General features: G+C 42.9%; 1 protein-coding gene across 1 annotated transcript in view; it reads right to left on the bottom strand.

Annotated features, from left to right (window-relative positions):
• The window catches only part of BBS5 (Bardet-Biedl syndrome 5), a 44,151-nt gene that overhangs the window by 15,540 nt on the left and 11,666 nt on the right, over positions 1–16,945 (bottom strand). The window contains exons 2-7 of the mRNA XM_056537173.1: positions 12,455–12,537; positions 12,264–12,329; positions 12,039–12,088; positions 3,791–3,918; positions 3,376–3,511; positions 2,284–2,379 (exon numbers count right to left, since the gene is read on the bottom strand). Coding sequence (XP_056393148.1) covers positions 2,284–2,379; positions 3,376–3,511; positions 3,791–3,918; positions 12,039–12,088; positions 12,264–12,329; positions 12,455–12,537 — 559 coding nt within the window. The remainder of the gene's footprint in view (positions 1–2,283; positions 2,380–3,375; positions 3,512–3,790; positions 3,919–12,038; positions 12,089–12,263; positions 12,330–12,454; positions 12,538–16,945) is intronic.

Genomic DNA, 16,945 nt, shown 5'->3' with positions numbered 1-16,945 from the left:
TACATACCATATCCCAGTGTTTCCCAACGAGGGTGCCTCCAGCTGTTGCAAAACTACAACTCCCAGCATGCACAGGGGTGCTCCCTGGTGTAGTATTTTGGGAACCAATGAACCAGTCATCACACCTATTGTGCTAAACTAACCTTCCTGAGTTGTGCTATATATTAGGCACAACTCTATGGAGAGAGTGGATATGGCAATGTTTCCCAACCAGGGTGCCTCCAGTTGTTGCAAAACTACAACTCCCAGCATGCCCAGGCATGTTTGGCTCTCAAAAGTCTTTAAAGAGGTTTAAATCAACTGGTGCCAGAAAGTTAAACAGATTTGTAAATTACTTCTATTAATAATTCTTAATCCTTCCAGTACTTATTAGCTGCTGAATACTACAGAGGAAATTATTTTCTTTTTGGAACACAAAGCTCTCTGCTGACATCACGAGCACAGTGCTCTCTGCTGACATCTCTGTCCATTTTAAGAACTATCCAGAGTAAGAGAAAATCCCCAGAGCAAACATATGCTGCTCTGGACAGTTCCTAAAATGGACAGAGATGTCAGCAGAGAGCACTGTGCTCGTGATGTCAGCAGAGAGCTCTGTGTTCCAACAAGAAAATAATTTCCTCTGTAGTATTCAGCAGCTAATAAGAACTGGAAGGATTAAGATTTTTTTTATAGAAGTAATTTACAAATCTGTATAACTTTCTGGTAACAGTTGATTAAAAAAAATAAAAAATAAAAAAAAGTTTTCCACCAGAGTACCCGTATAGTGGGGTCTTTACTGCATTAAGTCTTGCTCCAGCCATAGTCTAAGGCTTGCTAGTGAAAACATTTTTCCTGCACAAGTTACTGCTCAGCTCCAGCTGGAACAGAGGATAAATATAAGCCACATCATGTCATTTAAAATATAAAATAAAGTGTTTGTAGTTTTCCCTTCAGGGTTATTGCCCCATGGTGGGTAAAGGGACAGATCTATATGTTTCTTTTGGTCGCACATTGTACAGTGGACAGGTGCAGTGAGAGAGCAGATGGGAAATGGTCTTTAAAGAGGTGCTTTGCAGCTGTTCCCGAAGACCTTGCACTCATACTGGGTAAAGATAACAAATCCAGCATTTCTGCTTTGCATGTCCTATAGTGTTCCTTCCTGTAACAGCAAAAACTGATTGTTTTCATATTAGATTTGGGGGGAAGCAAGTGGTGAAAAAGTAGATTTTTTTATGCTTACCGTAAAATCTCTTTCTTTCTCGGAGGATGCGTTTCCCGAAAAACATAGGGAACCACTAGTTATTCTACATAGACTGAATCCTTAGAGTAGTAATTGGTGCAGGAAGAGGATTTTATATGTGATCATTGAGCTAGAACAGGGTTTCCCAACCAGGGTTCCTTGAGCTGTTGCAAAACTACGACTCCCAGCATGCCAGGACAGCCATTGGCTGTCCGGGCATGCTGGGAGTTGTAGTTCTGCAACAGCTGGAGGCACCCTGGTTGGGAGCTAGTAGAAGATATTCACTCAAATAGGGCATTCCTCATAGCATTTCTTTCTGACCGTAATATGTAACTTTTTCTGCTAATAGAATATGAAAATCAAAACAGAAGGAGTGTTTTTAAGTGTATGTTCACACTTTGGAATCTCCGCTCACAGAATTCCGCGATTGAAAATTCCATCTGGCGGCCGTCGCCTTGACGGCTATGCAGTGCTTGCGGACTTCCGCGCAAAAGAATGAACACGCTCTTTCTTTGCGCAGAACAATTTCAAATTCCTCAGTGTGAACGGGTCTACAGAAGACCCATACTCTCTGAATACTGTTCACAGTGCGTAATTCCACTAGTGGAATTCAGCGGGAATTACGCAGTGTGAACGTACCCTAAGGGTATGTTGACACGGGCGGATTTTTTTGTGGGTTTTCCGTTGCATATTTGAATGGGGGGGCGGGCTCTTCTCGGAAAATCTGCCGCAAGCTCCATTGAAGTCAGTAGGGACTGCAGCGGATTTTCTGCAGCGTAAATTCCACTGCGGAAAATCTGCTGTGTACAGCAGAGAAAAGCCCGCCCACTTTCAAATACGTAGCAGAAAACCCACAAAAAATCTGCTTGGGTACATGTACCCTTAAGCTGCTTGTTTTGTGACATGTTGGTGTCATACAATTATATAACAATTGAGGTCCTATTTATATAACCCCTCTTCGAATGTGATTAAATTAATTAAATCCCCCCCCCCAAAAAAGAGACTGCACACTAGGATATGACCTGACCATTAAGAAAATCAAGAAAAACCCCCAACAAACTTACTATTTGAAGGTAAGGGATGCTGACATTAAAACTGTCGTTCATATTGGCATGCCAAACTATTCTGACATTAGTTATAAAGAACGTTCCTAAGTTGCCCTGTAAACGAAAAATAAAGGTTTAAGTGTAAACTTTGCTGCCAAGTTAAAAACAATAGTTTAAAAACATATGATATATACTATATACAAACCCCACAATAAACACAGCACTAGGATGGTGCCAGTGCCCCAGACTCAATCACGGTCCTTAGTAAATATCAAATAATGGCGCAGTGCTCAAATTGCAAATCCTAAAAAGTGAACATTTATTTAGCCCATGTTAAATTGCAACATTTCTGGAACCTAAATTTTAGAATTTGACATGAACTGAATACATTTCTACTTTTTGGGATTTGCAATTGGAGTGCTGCACCCCTGTTATTGATAAATATATATGCATATACATATACACACACAAAAGAGTGGAGTGGAGTTTTCTTTGTGGGTTTTATTTCCCGACAAGTATTTTTGCACGGTATTTACTATTTACGAATTTTTGCTAACATTTTTTTATTATTATTATTTATTTATTTATTTTACACTTTTTATGTCCCCATAGGGGACTATCTATAGCAATCCGTTGATTGCTAATACTGTTCAGTGCTATGCATAGGACAGAGCAGGAGATGCCGGGAAACAGCCGGAGCCAGGTGAGGGGACCTCCGGCCGCCATGCTGGATGATCGAATCACCGCGGCAATGCTACGGGCGATCCGATCATCTATTTTACTATGCGCATTGCAGCAGATGCCGTGATCTGTACAGATCATGGCATCTAAGGGGTTAATGGCGGACATCCGCGTGATCGCGGATGCCGGCCATTATCGGTGGGTCCCCGGCTGCTGATAGCAGCCGGAACCTGCCGTGTATGACGCGAGCACCGCGAGAAGTACCGCCAAACCAGGACGTACATTTACGTCTGTGGTCGTTAAGGGGTTAAAGGGGAAAAAAATAATCTTCAAATTTCCACCTGATGAACAATAACTACTCCACGTCTGAATTATTAGTGCTGTGGAAGGTCAATAAAGCTCTATCTTCTGATAAGATTTCCTTAATACCTGGTCACTGGATAAGTTCCACACTCCGTTGATTTTGTCATAAACCTGTTCCCGGGGAAGTAGTCTCAGTTGCTTATTCTGGATGAGTGCGCCTCTTAGCTTGAGATCTCGATACATCTTAGATGTTTCATAGGCTCTAAAGTAAGCAAAATTATTCAAAATAAATTACTGAAGCCTGAAAAGGGATCTAACACAAATATATCTAACCTAAATTATATACATTGGCAACCACATAAAAATCAGACTCCTGGCAGACGAACAAATGGAGCAATGTGGCAGATTTTATTTGTGTATTCACTCTTGTCTTTGGATCAAATAAAACAGACGCAAATTTAACTTGTGAATTAATTTTTTTCAAAATGGAAAAGGCTAGAACTGTGAGAAAAACAATAAACTTGAGAAATAATGAATTTACCTGTGTACAGCAATAACTGAAGTGAACAATCGTGGACTTCCCGGTACCACATTAGTAAATATGAACTCAAAGCGAGTGTTGTTGCATTTAGTCAGTATGTAGAGTGCTTCCGTCTGGCCCCGCAATTTCTAATGGCAAATATTTTGGGGAAAAAAAAATAGGCATAAATAACATTCACACTACAGCATGGCACCACTATCTCCTATCAAATTATTTTTTATTTTTTTTATTTTTTTTTTACACTGTTGTTTACAGTGCACAACTACAAAACGTGTCAAAGTATTGCCTTCCTCTGGATCATCTCAGTAGGGATACAATAGGGATATAGACTGGACTTGGTGGACTCTGGTCGCATTTAATTGACAACACATTCTAATGCAATACATTTTTTATATATATATATACACACACACACACACACACACACATACATACACAGACACATAGGGGGAGATAGGGGGAGATTTATGAAAACCTGTGCAAAGGAAAAGTTGCCCAGTTGCCCATAGCAACCAATCAGATCGCTTCTTTCATTTTGCACAGGCCTTGTTAAAAATGAAATAAGTGAGCTGATTGGTTGCCATGGGCAACTGGGCAACTTTTCCTTTGCACAGGTTTTGATAAATCTCCCCCATAGTGTATATAAATAGCTTTTTGGAAATAAACAAAGAGCGCATCAACAAGCATTTGATAGGATGGACTTCCTAAGTTTTCTGCCCTTTTTCTTACCCTGAAGCCAGATGCATCATGAACTACTACTCATTTTTTCCTCAACCAAGCCAAATGTGCATGTTAAAAGGGGTTTAAAATAGAAAAAGCCTCTACTTACTTACCTCGTTCCCCCCCATAGCCTTTTTCACCAGCTGGTGCCAGAACGTTAAACAGATTTGTAAATTACTTCAATAAAAAATATCTTTACCCTTCCAGTACTTATTAGCTGCTGTATACTACAGAGAAAGTTCTTTTCTTTTTGGATTTATTTTTGTTCTGACCAGAGTGCTCTCTGCTGACACCTCTGTCCGTATCAGGAACTGTCCAGAACAGGAGCAAATCCCCATAACAAACCAATGCTGCTCTGGACAGTTCCTGATACAGACAGAGGTGTCAGCAGAGAGCACTTTGGACAGAAGAAAAAAAAAAAAAAAAAAGAAATCCAAAAACAAAAAAACTTTCTCTGTAGTATACAGCTGATAATATGTACTGGAAGGATGAAGATTTTTTTTAAATAGAAGTAATTTACAAATCTGTTTAACTTTCTCTGGCACCAATAAAAAAAAAATGTTTTCCACCGGAGTACCCCTTTCACTTCCTTGAGCTATAGACAATACATCCCATCACTGATCAGCCAATTAAATGAGCAGTGAAGTGACGCACAGTCTCTAGCTCCAAGGGAGTGAAGAGCGGAGTCCAGGCACTGATAACAGAGGCTACAGGAGAATGAGGGAGGTAAGAGGAGGATTTTATCATTTTAGAACACAGCCTGGGCACATTACTTAAATCTTTTTCACTGGATAACCCCCTTTAATGGGGTCTAATAAATGTGGTTGGAGCACTGTATATTTTTTCATCACATGTACAGTATTCGGCACAGATTTGATGCGCAGGATTTCAAGCTGTGTCCAGACATTTAGTTTACATTGAAATCTGCTGCAGAAAATCCTGCGCATCAAATCTGTGCAGAATACTGTACGTGTGAATAGACCATTAAAAAGGGCATCTGTAGGTAATGCCTTACTGAAATTTTGTCCATAATAATAGGGAGATGTCATGTGGGAAACAAAATATATAATATATATATATTTTTTTTTTTTTTTTTATATGCATCTTTTTTATTTATTTATACTTATTTTTATTTACATTCATCCTCACTATTATCATTTTGTTTGATTTATAATTCTTCATCTTTTTCTCACATTTTTTGATTTATTATTGTTTGATTTATTTTTTATTTTTCAATTGAACTATGTTCAAAATGGACCCCAAACAAAAAAAATAAAAAAAAATTCTTCTTGGTCAAAATTCAGTAATTCTCCCAGATAGAATAGACAGTCCTGGAGACATCCCTTTCATTATCCACTTCAAGACACTCACGTCATGCACACTGTGCATTTTTCACGCTGTGCGCATGACGTACACTATCCCATACAACTGTGCCATACAGACTATGCGTTTCCCACGCAGTGTTCAATATTTAATAGTCAAGCCTCACTATAGTCACAGTGGGGAAAGCTAAGCCTCGCCTTCATCCCATGTTATGCCACCCAAGCCTCGTTCTGGGTATGGCTTGGAGAGCCAAGCCTCGTTCTCATCACGACACTCCGGGAACCGGGTTAGACGCCATACAGGTAATATCACAGGTGTATATCATTTATTACAAGATAAAAGGAAGGGAGAGAGGTATATGGATCACTCCTGAGGAAGCTTTCCTAGCTGAAGGCGGAACGCGTGGAGTCTGCTGCCCCCCAGTGTTTGGGATGAGGACATTCTGCCATTGCACCTTTACTAGCTAGAGACGGTCACCTCTCTCAGGTCACATGCACTTTACCAGGACTGGTATTTACCTTGATTTGACCTGCTAGCCATTAGGATAGTTGGATAGATGCAGGTCAGTTGGTATTCTCATATTTGGATAGTGTGGAATTGATTTCATCTTGATGTTATTACCTTTGTGAACGTTTTGTACTAACTGCATTATATATTTGAGACTGGTGTTACTCTCTATTCAGCAATTTTTGTGGCAGGATTGTCCTTCTCCCTGCAGAGTGGGTCATTTACCCAGCACGGGTAATGTGTGTTTTTTTTATTTGTTTTTAAATGTCTGTATACTCTCTTCTTTTTTGTACATTGAAATAAAGATGTTTTTTGTATGGCACATGACACTGATTAAATAATGAAACAGCAATGCTTCAGCTCACCCCAGGTGCGCACGGACAGAGTGCGGACCTCGTCCAATTGAACAGCAGAAGAAAGAGGAGTCCAGCGTCCAGAAACTCGGAGGATAATATTTATTCACCAGATGGTCATAACAGGAACACAGGGTACAGTGACGCGTTTCGGCTTTACAACAAAGCCTTAGTCATACACTACTAAGGCTATGTATGACTAAGGCTTTGTTGTAAAGCCGAAACGCGTCACTGTACCCTGTGTTCCTGTTATGACCATCTGGTGAATAAATATTATCCTCCGAGTTTCTGGACGCTGGACTCCTCTTTCTTCTACTGATTAAATAATGTATTGGTGTGCAGCATCGTATAGTTGCTAGCTTTCTCCTTTTTCTGATATACCGTATATACTCGAGTATAAGCCGACCCGAACATAAGCCGAGGCCCCTAATTTCACCCCAAAATCCCAGGAAAAGTTATTGACTCGAGTATAAGCCTAGGGTGGGAAATACATCATCCAGACCCCCGTCATTAACACCCTCATCATCACCGCCTGTCATCATCCCCTCCCCCCCTTCATCATCCCCTTGTCATAATTCCACCCCCCCTTCATCATCCCCTTGTCATAATTCCACCCCCCCTTCATCATCCCCTTGTCATCATCCCACACCCCCCCTCATCATCCCCTTGTCATCACCACATGTCATCAGCCCCCCCCCATCATCACCACTTGTCAATGTCTGATACAGTGGTCTTCAACCTGCGGACCTCCAGATGTTTCAAAACTACAACTCCCAGCAAGCCCTGGCAGCCATCGGCTGTCCGGGCTTGCTGGGAGTTGTAGTTTTAAAACCTCTGGAGGTCCGCAGGTTGAAGACCACTGAGGGCGGAGAGTTCACTCGAGTATAAGCCGAGGGGGGCGTTTTCAGCACGAAAAATCGTGCTGAAAAACTCGGCTTATACTCGAGTATATACGGTAGTATGTGGGAAACAAACGGCCATGTAGAGTAGCTACATGATTTTCCATGTCTGAGAAAACCCCTTTTAATATACTCAAATGGAGATTAGTGGATTTTTGAGCGAGAGTGATCTGGAGTCAGTTCAGGGTAGAGACAACATTGCCCTGTGTGTCTTTTATCACTATACGTCCTTAGAAGACAGCCTGTGTCCTGTCAGTAGACCAGTGGACACAAGCTGCTATTTGTTGCTTCCACACACATCTTGACTGAGCATGTATGTATTCTGAACGGGGAGAGCGAAGAAAGCTATGATGTTGTCTTATGAGCCCAAGAGCAAAGCAAATGATCAATTGGATATGTTAAAAGTCCAACACACTCAACGGTTCTCCTCCCAGATATCTGTCATTGAGGGAGAGTCAGGAAGCCCCCATACACATTAGATGGTTGGCCGACCCTGCCAAAAACAGTATATAACCAGCTTAACAATCACTGTTTGAACTCCTAGATTCCTGTGACATAATAGAAAATGCTATCAAAAGGGGTTATTCAGTAGATAAAAATATAATTTCTCCTCTAACCACAGGTGATAAGTTTGATTCGCCAGATAACCCCCTTAATGTGCTTGTCCCATTAATGCTACGGCCACAGACTTGTGTTATATCAGAATTTTTTGTCTGATTTTAAATAAAAGGGTCAGCCTAGGTTTAAACTGGTTCATTTCCTAACCCCTTCAGGACTCCGGGTTTTTCCGTTCTTTGCACTTATGTTTTTTCCTCCTTACCGTTAAAAAAAAGAAAAAATCAAATTCTTAAAATTTTGCACCTAAAAATCCATATGATGGCTTATTTTTTGCGCTACCAATTCTACTTTGTAATGACAGTCATTTTACCCAAATATCTACGAAGAAACGGAAAAAAAAATAGTGCGACAAAATGGAAGAAAAGAAATGCCATTTTGTAAGTTTTGGGGGCTTTTGTTTCTACACAGTACATTTTTCGGTAAATTTTACACCTTATCTTTATTCTGTAGGTCCATACGATTAAAATGATACCCTACTTATATAGGTTTGATTTTGTCGTACTTCTGGAAAAAAAATCATAACTACATGCACAAAAATTTATAAGTTTAAAATTGTCATCTTCTGACCCCTATAACTTTTTTATTTTTTCACATACGAGGCGGTATGAGGGATCATTTTTTGCGCCGTGATCTGAAGTTCTTAGCGGTACCATTTTTATATTAACCCCTTAAGGACACATGACGTACTGGAACGTCATGTGTCCGCTCCCGATCTACAACGCGGGGCCACGGCCTCTATCCCGATCATAGTGGCTAATAGCGCGCAGCACAGCAATCAGCTATTAACCCTTTAGAAGCGGCGTTCAAAGTTGAACGCCGCTTCTAAAGTGAAACGGAAACCATGCCGGTTAGCTCAGTGGGCTGTTCAGGATAGCCGCGGCGAAATCGCGGCATCCCAAACAGCTTACAGGACAGCAGGAGGGTCCCTACCTGCCTCCTCGCTGTCCGATCGCCGAATGACTGCTCAGTGAGATCCAGGCATGAGCAGTCAAGCGGCAGAATCATCGATCACTGGTTTCCTATGAGAAACCAGTGATCAATGATGAAGATCAGTGTGTGCAGTGTTATAGGTCCCTATGGGAGCTATAACACTGCAAAAAAAAAGTGAATAAACATCATTCAACCCCTTCCCTATTAAAAGTTTGAATCACCCCCCTTTTCCCATAAAAAAAACCCAGTGTAAATAAAAATAAACATATATGGTATACAACATATTGTTAATTAAACCGAACGGTCAATGGCATGCGCGCAAAAAAAAGTCCAAAATAGTGCATTTTTGGTCACTTTTTATATCATGAAAAAATGAATAAAAAGCGATCAATAAGTCCTATCAATGCAAAAATGGTACCGTTAAAAACTTCAGATCACGGCGAAAAAAAATATGAGCCCTCATACCGCCGCGTACACGGAAAATTAAAAAAGTTATAGGGGTCAGAAATGACAATTTTAAACGTATAAATTTTCCTGCATGAAGTTATGATTTTTTCCAGAAGTACGACAAAATCAAACCTAAATAAGTAGGGGATCATTTTAACCATATAGACCTACAGAATAATGATAAGGTGTCATGTTTACCAAAAAATGTACTACTTAGAGACGGAAGCCCCCAAAAGTTACAAAACGGTGGTTTCTTTTCAATTTTGTCGCACAATGATTTTTTTTTCCGTTTCACCGTAGATTTTTGGGCACAATGACTGACGTCATTACAAAGTAGAATTGGTGGCGCAAAAAATAAGCCATCATATGGATTTTTCGGTGCAAAATTGTAAGAGTTATGATTTTTTAAAGGCAAGGAGAAAAAAACGAAAATGCAAAAACCGAAAAAATCCCGGTCCTTAAGGGGTTAATCAGACTTTTTCATCGCTTTTTATTCATTTTTTCATGATATAAAAAGTGACCAAAAATCAGCTATTTTGGAATTTGGAATTTTTTTTGCATGTACACCATTGACCGTGCGGTTTAATTAACAATATATTTTTATGATTCGGACATTTCCGCACCCGGCAATACTACATATGTTTATTAAGGGGGGGGGGGGGGATTCAAACTTTTATTAGGGAAGGTGTTAAATGGTCTTTAATAAACTTTTTTTTTTTTCTTGCAATGTTATACCCCCCATAGGGAGTTATAACACTGCACACACTGATCTTTTACATTGATCATTGTTATCCCATATGATAACATTGATCAGTGATTCTGCCGCTTGACTGCTCATGCCCGGATCTCAGGCACTGAGCAGTCATTCGGCGATCAGACACACCGGAGAAAGGTAGGGTAGGAGGCCCTCCTTGTGTGTTTCAGCTGTTCGGGATACTGCGATTTCACCATAGCGGTCCTGAACAGCCGACTGAGCTAGCAGGGAGTACTTTACTTTCACTTTAGACGCGGCGATCAATTTTGAACGCCGTGTCTAAGGGGTTAATAGCGCGTGGCACTGCGATCAATGCAGCGCGCTATTAGCCATGGGTCCTGGCCGTTGTTAGAGGCCGGCCCCCCCCCCCCGTGTTACAGAAAGGGAGCGAACTCAGGGCGTACAGGTACACCCTGAGTCCTTAAGGGGTTAAAGGGATACTCCACCCCTAGACACATTATCCCCTAACCAAAGGATAGGGGATAACACGACTGATCGTCGGGGTCCCCTGCGATCCCTAGGCCGGAACTGCGAAGTTACGGACATGGATGCCTGGGGCTTCCGTGATCGTGACATCACGCCGCCTCCATTCATGACTATGGTAGGGGATGTGATGACTGTGTACAACCCCCCCCCCCCCCCAGCGATCAGACATGTTATCCCCTATCCTAGGGGATAACATGTCTAGGGTTGGAGTACTTCTTTAATACAGGTAGGGATGTCCCGATTACCTTTTTTTTTTTTTTTTTTTTTTTTTAAGACAGAGTACGAGTACCAATACTTTGATTCTAGTACTCGCCGATACCAAGTACGAGTACTAGTATATTTTAAAGGGAATCTGACCCCAGGGTGACCTGGTTTCTGGCGCTGTTTACCATATGATATGTGGGTCCTTGTTGTGTACAATGGAGGCGACTGCTGTAGTATGAGCCAAGATTTCTCTCTTCTCCATTGGACAGAACAGGGAATTTGCATTGGTGGCGAGACCGATGACCACATGGTGAGCAGCGATAGAAACCAGGTCACCTGCATCTACATATAAATTCAAGTTAGTGCAGGTGACTCTGCTGTAAGATTGCCTTTAATAGTAGGTAGTGTCCCCTTGCAGACATTAGCAGCAGCCCCCCCTGTAGACAGCTGCCCCCTTGTAGACAGCAGCCCCCCTGTAGACATAAGTAGCAGCCCCCTGTATACATAAATAGCAGTCCCCCTGTAGACATAAATAGCAGTCCCCCTGTAGACCACAGCCCCCCTTTAGACAGTGGGCCCCCATTTAAACAGCAGCAGGGCCCCCCCGTTTAGACATTAGTAGCAGCCCCCTCCTTGCAGGCATCTCACCTCCTCGGGTCGGGTGCTGGTGCTGCCGCTCTGCTGCCTTGTTCTCCCGTCCTCCGGTCCGCATCGTGTCGTCCTATGGAGGAGCATGTGACATACACGTCACTCTGCTTCCTGCGTAGCGTTACTCTGGGCGCAGGGGAGGAGGCGGAGTGACGTGTGTGTGTCACATGCTCCTCCATGGAACAGTATGATGAGGATGGGAGGACGGGAGAACGGGGCAGCAGAGCGGCACCAAGTATCGGGCATGGTATCAGGGACATTAAACGAGTACCCTATACCAGTATCGGGACATCCCTAAATACAGGTATATTCAGCACGACAAATCAGATAATAAATAATGCAGAATCTGTTGCACTTACTGAGTTGGCTGTTCTCGTGGTAATGTTTATTATGCAATTGTAACCAACAGCTGTAAAATAAAGAGAAAATACATTGAGGCAGATGAATTGAAACAAACACTTCCTATTCATGACAGATGACTACCGACAGCTGATGAAGGATGTTCTTGGCTCCAGTTTAACCAACATAGATACAGTTTTAGTATAATCTATCCGGATACATTCATTGTAGCAAGTAACACGTACCTAGGTTAACTCTGGGCAATGCTATGGAATGCCAAAGGATTCTCAGATTGGTTACTAAAAGCCTCCCTAAAGAAAGAAAGAAAGACAGGTACGGGTGTAAGTAAAGTAATACTAACTGAATTTTGAAGGGCAGCAGATTTTTCATTAGACAAATACAACAGGAAAATATTTTGGATTACAAAGTAAATGACCTCTGTCCCCATTGTTCCCCTTGGTATCTTCAATAGAATCCAAGCAGTCTATGAGAACTTCTCCTGGTCTCATCTTCATTTGTCTGAAATACAACAAAGCATTGAATATTATAAAACAGAAAAGAAGGAAAATAAAGAAATCTTCATATGACAACTGAGTTATAGGAGTAACGACTGGAACTATAAAAGGTACAAGGTAAAATGGTGTGAGCAGTACTGCTCTATAATGTCATCCATGGTACTGCTACCTTTTAGGTTGTATGTCAGTGATAGAGGGAAGAAGGATCACGTCTTCTGCAGTGTTGTGCACTATGAGGCTGGGGTAGGGGTGCCACCTTTCTTGCAAAAAAAATCTTATAACTTTCATTTTTTATATTTTTCTGCACCTCAATCTGTAGTTTTTAACAGTACCATTTTTTGTTTTCGTGTGACTTTTTGATCACTTTTTTTTTTTATCCCAGCATGCCCTGATACAGCCTGTAGTTCAGCAGCTGCCCCAAACGAAAACTACCAGGGGGAAATTCCAGCTATTGCAAAACTACAACTCCCAGCGTGCCCGGACAGCCATTGGCTGTCCGGGCATGCTGGGAGTTGTAGTTTTGCAACAGCTGGAGGTGTTCTGTAGAGATGAGCGAACTTACAGTAAATTCGATTCGTCACGAACTTCTCGGCTCGGCAGTTGATGGCTTTTCCTGCATAAATTAGTTCAACTTTCAGGTGCTCCCGTGGGCTGGAAAAGGTGGATACAGTCCTAGGAGACTCTTTCCTAGGACTGTATCCACCTTTTCCAGCCCACTGGAGCACCTGAAAGCTGAACTAATTTACGCAGGATAAGTCATCAACTGCCGAGCCGAGAAGTTCGTGACGAATCGAATTTACTGTAAGTTCACTCATCTCTAGTGTTCTGGTTGGGAAACAATGGTATAGGTTATGGTGCAACATTTCGGGAGTTGGAGGATTGGTTGGATAAATACCAGCCAGGGTGGTCAAAATACTGGCTGTGCCGGTAAAATACCGGCCAGGTGGCAACCCTAGGCTAGGGTCCACCCACTGAAAAAAAAAAAAAAAAAAAAAGAAAAAAAAAAGAAATGAAGTCTGCAGAAGGAAGAACGGTTAAGGCTGGGTTTTTGCCATACTGTTTTCAATCTGTTTTTCTAAAGCAAACCGTATGGCAAAAAAAAAAAAACGGATGGAACAGTATGGGAAAAAGTAAACCGTATACTGTTTTTTTTTTTTTTTTTTTTTTTTTGCAATATATTTTTATTCAACATTTTCAGAATAACACAAAAACATATCAGAAATATCACGATCCCCATCTGGGAAAATAACGGACCGCGATCCAACATACAATACAATAACTGTCTTAAAAATGACAAATACTGAGGTGCTGTAGTGAAGTGATGCAGGATTCCCTCTCTCCCCAAGGATTCAATAAGCTTAATCCTTACAGTCTAAACTGAATCAGGAAGCTGTAATGCCCCCAGCGTCCCTTTCAATGATTCTGTAAGGTACCATGTGGTGTGTCTAAAAGGACATACAATGTCGGCTACCTCCCGGGGATTATAGTGTGTAACAATGAACGGTGTCCACTTTTCGAAGAAACGTGCCGTGCCAGAGTTGCAATGGCGTTCAGCATCCAATCTGTCTACCCCTAAAAAGAACTTCAATTGAGTTATCAATAATTGCAGGTCCGGTACCCGGTCCTCCAACCACCGGAGAAACAAGCATCGGAGAGCAACCAGCAAGACCACATGTATTATTTTAGGGATCCTCTGGATCCCCGTCCGATCCTCCTCCGGAGGACGAAGCTGGTGAAATATAAGGGTCTGAACCTTAAAAGGAAGACTTACCCGCCAGTGGTCTCTGATGTAGGAGCAGATCGAGCGCCAGTAGCCAGCCGAGTGAGCACAGTCCCAGATCCCGTGAAAAAGATTTGTCATAGGTGTAAGACATTTGGGGCAGTGTGTTATACGCTCAGGGAAACAAGGCGACGGTGGGATATTAAAGCCGTACAAGGCTGCGTGGGAAACTTTAAAATAGGTCTCCCTCCATCGTTCATTGATAACCTGTTTACAAACCGCTTCCCATCCCGTAAGTATAGTCTCATGAATGTCTGGGTCCCCAGTCCATCTCTCCCATGTGGTAAACAGGCGTTTTGGGTCGAATTTTAAAAGTCTCCCCCGTAAAGCTAGGTATAATTGGGAAATGGAAGTCTTCCTCGGACCATCCCCTACTATGTCATCAAAAGAGTGGACAGGGGCTTCCACTGTCAGGTTCCTAAGTCGGGTCGAACAAAAGGAGTATAATTGATTTGCATAGATCAATTGAGTTTGGGGTAAAGAGAATTTTGTTACCATCTCTGCAGGTGAAAGCCATGACCTTCGATCCTCGTCCCACAAATCACTAGCCCTCAAAACCCCCTCCCTCTCCCAAAGAGCAAGCCAGGTAGATGAAGTCCCTTGAGAGAATTCAGGGTGTCCTCTGAGTGGCATTCGCTTGGACAACAAGTGCGATAGACCAAAAGTCTTACGGAGTTCCTTCCATGTAATAATGGTATCCCTAAGGACCTGCGAGCTCTTGACCTGCGGGGGTAGCTTAGTGTAGGAAGTATGTAGTAGGGCTGTCAATGACCACGGTGCCGCCAGCTCTCGCTCAATCAATAGGTTAGAGAAGTATGATGAATCATGCAACCAATCCATCACATTGCGGAACAAGCATACCAAGTTGTAACCCCTCACATTGGGAAAGTTGACCCCCCCTTCCATCCTACACAGCATCAACTTTTTAAGCGCAATTCTGGGTCTCTTCCCATGCCATATGAATTTAGTGAATGCTGCGTTGAGTGTCCTGACATCTACGTGCTTCAGCAATATTGGGAGTGTCTGCAGAGGGTAAAGTAGCCTGGGAAAACTTATCATCTTCACCAGATGACAACGTCCCATAAAGGACAGCGGAAGGTCTTTCCACCGTGCCAACTCGTCCACTATCTTCTTAATCACCGGGGTAAAATTCAACGCATATAGTGTATCCGCGGTTCTCCCTATCCTAATCCCCAGGTAGAGAATGGAAGAAGTGCTATAAGTGATCCCTAAATCCCCAGCCATCCGCTCCCAGTGAGGCGGGCCCTTCCCCAAAGGAAGGAGCACACTTTTGGATGCGTTCACTTTATAGCCCATGAAACCTTCCACCCCGGCTAGAAAAGACAATACCTTGGGAACATCCCGCCCTGGGTCATCCAAGAACATTAGCACATCATCTGCAAACAAGGATATTTTGAGTTCTCTGGAACCCACCGCTATACCCTTGTACGTGTCCGAAGCGAGCAAAAAGCGCGCCAAGGGTTCAATTGCTAAATCAAACAAAAGGGGCGATAGGGGACACCCCTGTCGTGTCCCTCTATGCAGTTGGATATATGGAGACAAAAAGCCCGGGGTATACACCCTGGCTGCCAGGCCAGAATAGAGGTTTTCCAGGAAACCACTGAACCTCCCTGTGATACCAAAGCGTTCTAGAACCAAATGCAACCAATCCCACCGGACATTATCGAACGCTTTTTCCGCATCTAGAGCGAGCAGTGCAGGGTGGGGCATAACCGCAGGCCTTCTGCCTACACCATCCATGACCGCTAGAACCTTCCGTATGTTCGTGACAGCTGAACGCGTTTTTACAAAACCCACTTGATGATCCCCTATCAACTCGGGCAATAGTTTCGCTAACCGGTCCGCTAATATTTTGGTAAGTAATTTAACATCCTGATTAATAAGTGATATTGGACGATAGGAGCCAGGATCTAGCGGATCCTTGCCCGGCTTGGGGAGAACCTTAATGAAGGCTAGTTTAGCTCCCGCCGACAAGTTTCCACCAGACAGGACACCATTAAAGTAAGCTGTCAGGGCAGGAGTGACCTGATCAACTAGGGGTTTATAAAATTCCCCCGGATAACCGTCCGGTCCCGGGGCCTTCCCATTGGCTAGAGATCTGATAGCCCCCCTAACCTCTTCTACTGTGATGGCTATGTTCAGCTCTAGTCGTTGGTCCTCAGACAACTTTGGGAGACTCACTTTGTCCAAAAAGTCCCGGCCCTCTGTACCTGCGTCAGGTGGAGCGGAGTACAAGTCCGCATAGTAAGCACCCAATAGAGCACTTACAGCCTTCGGGTCTCTACTAATTTGGCCCTGGGTGTCCTTCAGAGCAAGCACATGCGCAGATGAATGTGGACCCTTCGCTAGTCTAGCCAGCAAGCGACCTGCCTTGTTTCCCTGTTTAAACAGCTGGAGATCGTAATGTGAGCGATAAATTCGCTCCCTCCTGTCTAACCATAGTTCATAGTCGGCACGTGCTGTCTGCCACGCCAGTTTATTGGGGGGGGGTCGAGGAAGATACAAACTTGGAATATGCTGCGGCTAAGCGAGAACTGGCGGCCGCATGTCCCTCTTGCGACTTACGCTTTAACGTGGAATGATAGGCCATTATTTTACCTCTCAGGACTAC

The sequence above is a fragment of the Hyla sarda genome, chromosome 8, assembly GCF_029499605.1.
Source record: "Hyla sarda isolate aHylSar1 chromosome 8, aHylSar1.hap1, whole genome shotgun sequence".
Taxonomy (NCBI): Eukaryota; Metazoa; Chordata; class Amphibia; order Anura; family Hylidae; genus Hyla; species Hyla sarda.
The sequence above is the reverse complement of the archived record's forward strand: the minus strand, read 5'-3'. Positions and strand labels throughout refer to the sequence as shown.